A 5,582-nucleotide genomic window follows, 5' to 3' on the forward strand; every position below is an offset into this window, starting at 1 on the left:
TATAGAAAGTAAAATGAAATATAGAAAGAAAGATGAAATATAGAAACTAAAATGAAATACTAAAAGAAAGATGAAATATAGAGAGTAAAATGAAATATAAAAAGAAAGATGATATATAGAAAGTAAAATTAAATACAGAAAGAAAGAAGAAATATAGAAAGTAAAATGAAATACTAAAAGAAAGATGAAATATAAAAAGTAAAATGAAATATAAAAAGAAAGATAAAATAAAGAAAGTAAAATGAAATATAGTAAGAAAAAATGCCATACAGAAAGTAACATGAAATAAAGAAATAAAGATGAAATGTAGAAAGTAAAATGAAGTATAGAAAGAAAGGTGAAAAATTGAAAGAAGGTTAAAATAAATAAAGAAAGATGAAATATAGAAAGTAAAATGAAATATAGAAATTAAGAAGATATATAGAAAGTAAAATGAAATATAGAAAGATAGATAAAATATAGAAAGTAAAATGTAATATTGAATAAAATTTTAAATATAAACATTAAAATGAAATATTCAAAGAAAATGGAAATATGGCAAGAAAGATCAAATATAAAAGGAAGATCAAATATAGAAAGTAAAATGAAATATAGAAAGAATGATGAAATATAGAAACTGAAATGAAATACTAAAAGAAAGATGAAATATAGAGAGTAAAATGAAATATAAAAAGAAAGATGATATATAGAAAGTAAAATTAAATACAGAAAGAAAGGTGAAATATAGAAAGTAAAATGAAATACTAAAATAAAGATGAAATATAGAAAGTAAAATGAAATATAAAAAGAAAGATGAAATAAAGAAAGTAAAATGAAATATAGTAAGAAAAATGACATATAGAAAGTAACATGAAATAAAGAAAGAAAGATGAAATGTAGAAAGTAAAATGAAGTATAGAAAGAAAGATGAAATATTGGAAGAAGGTTAAAATAAATAAAGAAAGATGAAATATAGAAAGTAATATGAAATTTAGAAATTAAGAATATATATAAAAAGTAAAATGAAATATAGAAAGATAGATAAAATAAAGAAAGTAAAATGTAATGTTGAATAAAATTTGAAATATAAAAATTAAAATGAAATATTCAAGGAAAAAGGAAATATAACAAGAAAGATTAAATATAAAAAGAAAGATTAAATATAGAAAGTAAAATGAAATATAGAAATAAAGATGAAATATAAAACTAAAATAAAATACTAAAAGAAAGATGAAATATAGAGAGTAAAATGAAATACAAAAAGAAAAATGATATATAGAAAGTAAAATTAAATACAGAAAGAAAGATGAAATATAGAAAGTAAAATGAAATACTAAAAGAAAGATGAAATATAGAAAGTAAAATGAAATATAAAAAGAAAGATGAAATAAAGAAAGTAAAATGAAATATAGTAAGAAAAATGACATATAGAAAGTAACATGAAATAAAGAAAGAAATATGAAATGTAGAAAGTCAAATGAAGTATAGAAAGAAAGATGAAATATGGAAAGAAGGTTAAGATAAACAAAGAAAGATGAAATATAGAAAGTAAAATGAATTATAGAAATTATGAAGATATATAGAAAGTAAAATGAAATATAGAAAGATAGATAAAATATAGAAAGTAAAATGTAATATTGAATAAAATTTTAAATATAAAAAATAAAATGAAATATTCAATAAAAAGGAAATATAGCAAGAAAGATGAAATATAAAAAGAAAGATCTAATATAGAAAGTAAAATGAAATATAGAAAGAATGATGAAATATAGAAACTAAAATGAAATACTATAAGAAAGATGAAATATAGAGAGTAAAATGAAATATAAAAAGAAAGATGATATATAGAAAGTAAAATGAAATATAAAAAGAAAGATGATATATAGAAAGTAAAATTAAATACAGAAAGAAAGATGAAATATAGAAAGTAAAATGAAATACTAAAAGAAAGATGAAATATAGAAAGTAAAATGAAATATAAAAAGAAAGATGAAATAAAGAAAGTAAAATGAAATATAGTAAGAAAAATGACATATTGAAAGTAACATGAAATACAGAAAGAAAGATGAAATGTAGAAAGTAAAATGAAGTATTGAAAGAAATATGAAATATTGAAAGATGGTTAAAATAAATAAAGAAAGAGAAAATATAGAAAGTAAAATGAAATATAGAAATTAAGAAGATATATAGAAAGTAAAATGAAATACAGAAAGATAGATAAAATATAGAAAGTAAAATGTAATATTGAATAAAATTTGAAATATAAAAAATAAAATAAAATATTCAAAGAAAACGGAAATATAGCATGAAAGATGAAATATAAAAAGAAAGATGAAATATAGAAAGTAAAATGAAATATAGAAAGAAAGATAAAATATTGAAACTAAAATGAAATGCTAAAAGAAAGATGAAATATAGAACCTAAAATGTCATACTGAAAGAAATATAGAAAGTAAAAATAAAATAGAGAAAGAAAGATGAAATATAGAAAGTAAAATGAAATATAGTAATAAAAATGATATATAGAAAGTAACATAAAATAAAGAAATAAAGATGAAACATAGAAAGTATAATGAAGTACCGAAAGAAAGATGAAATATAGAAAAAAGGTTAAAATAAAGAAAGAAAAAGGAAATATAGTAAGAATGATGAAATATAGAAAGTAAAATAAAATATAAAAATAAGAAGATATATAGAAAGTAAAATGAAATATAGAAAAGAAGATAAAATATAGAATGAAAGATGAAATATAGAAAGTAAAATGAAGTATAGAAAGAAAGATGAAATATAGGAAGTAAGAAGATATATATAAAGTACAATGAAATATAGAAAGAAAGAAGAAATTTAGAAAGTAATATTAAATATAGAAAGAAAGATGAAATATAGAATCCCCAACTATAATATATAAAATGGCTTATTTTGTAAAATGGATCTCATGGAAGGGGGCTATTGGGATCTCCCAGGAAAACAGCGTCGCGTGGCTATTTTCTGAACCAAAATCTCACCCAGCAGCAAATTCAGAGTACCCAATTTCAGCAGCTAAAGCAGCAACAACTTATGAAGCAGCAGTTGTACGCCGGTTGGGGAAGGCAGAATAAGGCGAATCCCACTGCTGCTCCGCCGCCGCAGTAGATGCAGGGCAGGATAAGATCTGGCAACGGTGGTAAATGCGGCCGCCCCTTGGGTTTATTTGTTTCCGCTTGCTCCCCTCTGCAACAACAGCAGCAACCCGTGCCGGCATGCGAGCAGTATTTTTGGGTGGTTCTGGTACCAGAGGGGAATCATGCGGCACTGGCATCTTCTTGCCTAGGGGAGTCGGTAACGCAGCGGATCTCCACAAGAAGCCAGCATGCTCAACGGTTCTTCTTCCTACCAGAGTGGTCCAAGCTTTGAGTCTGAATCTTGATGAGATGGGTACTGCACAGCCTCGCTTTCAGCCTAGCTTTGTCCACCAAGAAGATGGTTCTGTTTCCTGCATCAGCTCTGTTACTCCCCTGCACCAGCCGAGGCGCCATAATTTAGTCCGCCCCGTTCTTCCCGCAAATCAAGAGATCCGCCTTCCCTCAAAATGGACTTACTGAAAACCCTACAGAACTTGGGTGACGTCCCATATCATAACAAGAACGAAGATGAATAGTAAAGTAGAAGATGAACAGTAAATTAATTATGATATTCTGAACAATAGTTTACTTCGTTCATGATTACCATATAATCAGTTTATAATATGTTTACTTCATACTAGGATATTCCTCCTTCTGGTTATCTTTTACCACTCTTAGCTGTAGTGTAAGTTAGTGTACTTTCCTTGTGTTTTTATATTTTTAATTTGTTATAAGATGGCATCCAGTAGTAGGATTATTGGATCTGTTAAGAATGCATCTTTGGTTGAATATAAAGTTCAACAATAATTGAGTGATTGGACAATTCCGTCCATTAAACCTACATCTATATACAAGAAAGGAACCTTTACCCTTTCTAGTACCATGGGAATTAAAACCATGGAACAAACAATTAATCTTGAAAATCAAGATTCAACTCTTAAATTATTAGAGTTAACAGATCTCAATAAGTATCTTGCAAATACTGAGAAGAAATACATGCATATTGGATGCATACAGATTGCGTTCAAGCCCTTGACCTTACTAGGGATGAACACATGTCTGCAGGCCATACTCCGAGATGGTCGATGTTTGGATTGGAAACCCTCATTAATGGGTATTGTTGAAACAAGTCTCAGTAGGGGACCTGTTTATTTTAATGTCCATCCAAACCTTACCCTATCATTAACAGATAGGAATTTGTTAGAATCTATCCAGTTGAGGATTCTAACACAGGGATACAATTTTATTCCTGGAACTGAAACCATTACTGTGATAGCAAGGATTCATTTCAAAATTATGAATACCTTAGTCCCTAAGGTATTAAACTTACCAGATCAAGGTAAGACCATTTTGATCGAGACCGATCTTATGAGTGCAAATGTTGCCACTCCAAGGATGATCAATTGGGAGGAAATTCATTTCCCAACCAACTGGACTATTCCTCAGGCTGTTCCTCCACGACTTCTGATTAATCAGGATATTGATCATGTCATCCAATCAACCGATGGCGATGTGGTAATCAATTTCAAAGACAAGACTCCTTACCGAGTCTCTTTACCACCCACGTCATCCAGATATTCGAATGTAGGCCCATCCTCTCTCGCCTACAGGAATTGGATGAAAAACAATCCATAAAGGATGATTCCTCATTAAAAGGAATCCACTTATCAGACACCCAGATAACTCATGGGGTCTACAGAGAAAGGGAGCATGACAGAACTTCTCCCACTCCCAGTGAAATGACTGGTTCTACTCTGTGATTAATGATTTTTACACCTCAACCCACCACCTTTTGTGGTGGACAAATCAGCAATCAAAGCTGAATTCTTTCACCCCCAATAATCTAGGTTTCAAAAATTGGTTTTTTGATACCTATGGGGCCATAGAACGCATGGAATTATCAAATGACTTTTATTTTTATTTGGAAACAAATAAGGTTATTATGTCTTTTGTTGATTGGTTTATGCAAACCAGACTAAAGCAGGCGGAGAAACGACCCTTAGTTTCTTCCAATGCCCCCACTCTTTCTACCCTCACGAAAGAATGGCATCTTATGTCTGGCATCAATATCAGATCAGTTCACCCTCCTACTGATCCGATCCGACTTGAATTTCCAAGTCCTTCAGGGAAATCCCCTGATTTTGTGAAAGTTGTTGCTTTTGTTAATCCTGAAATATCCGTAAATCCTATGGGTCAGATCAGGAGACAAAACAACTTTAAAAATTTAAATCTCCAAATGATAGGCCAACAACTTACTCGTATTGAAGATTTATTGGATCATGGTACTCCCGAGAAATATTGTCAGTATCCTTATGACTTATCTTCTCGAAAATTACCTTTGTTGATTGATGGTAAACCACTCAACAACCACCTATTCCAATTAGGAACTTTAAATTGGATAATAATTCTGAGGTTGTTGAAGAATTAATAACCAGGCTTGGAAAATTAAATCTATCAGAAGATCAAATCAAAAAAGCCCAACAGGCTCATGAAGCCCAAGCT

At 29.0% G+C, this 5,582-nt stretch overlaps 1 protein-coding gene across 1 annotated transcript; it reads left to right on the plus strand.

The window, feature by feature from the left end:
* The first annotated feature begins 3,146 nt into the window (after nucleotides 1-3,146).
* On the plus strand, nucleotides 3,147-3,568 carry LOC137937255 (uncharacterized). Its single transcript, XM_068782341.1, has one exon. It carries the CDS (start codon nucleotides 3,147-3,149, stop codon nucleotides 3,558-3,560), a length of 414 nt encoding a protein of 137 aa, XP_068638442.1. The 3' UTR covers nucleotides 3,561-3,568.
* Nucleotides 3,569-5,582: the final 2,014 nt, after the last annotated feature.

This window comes from Aristolochia californica, unplaced genomic scaffold (assembly GCF_029961685.1).
Source record: "Aristolochia californica isolate CCGP_79_NKW_82.1479 unplaced genomic scaffold, dmAriCali1.0.hap1 SCAF_7, whole genome shotgun sequence".
NCBI lineage: Eukaryota > Viridiplantae > Streptophyta > Magnoliopsida > Piperales > Aristolochiaceae > Aristolochia > Aristolochia californica.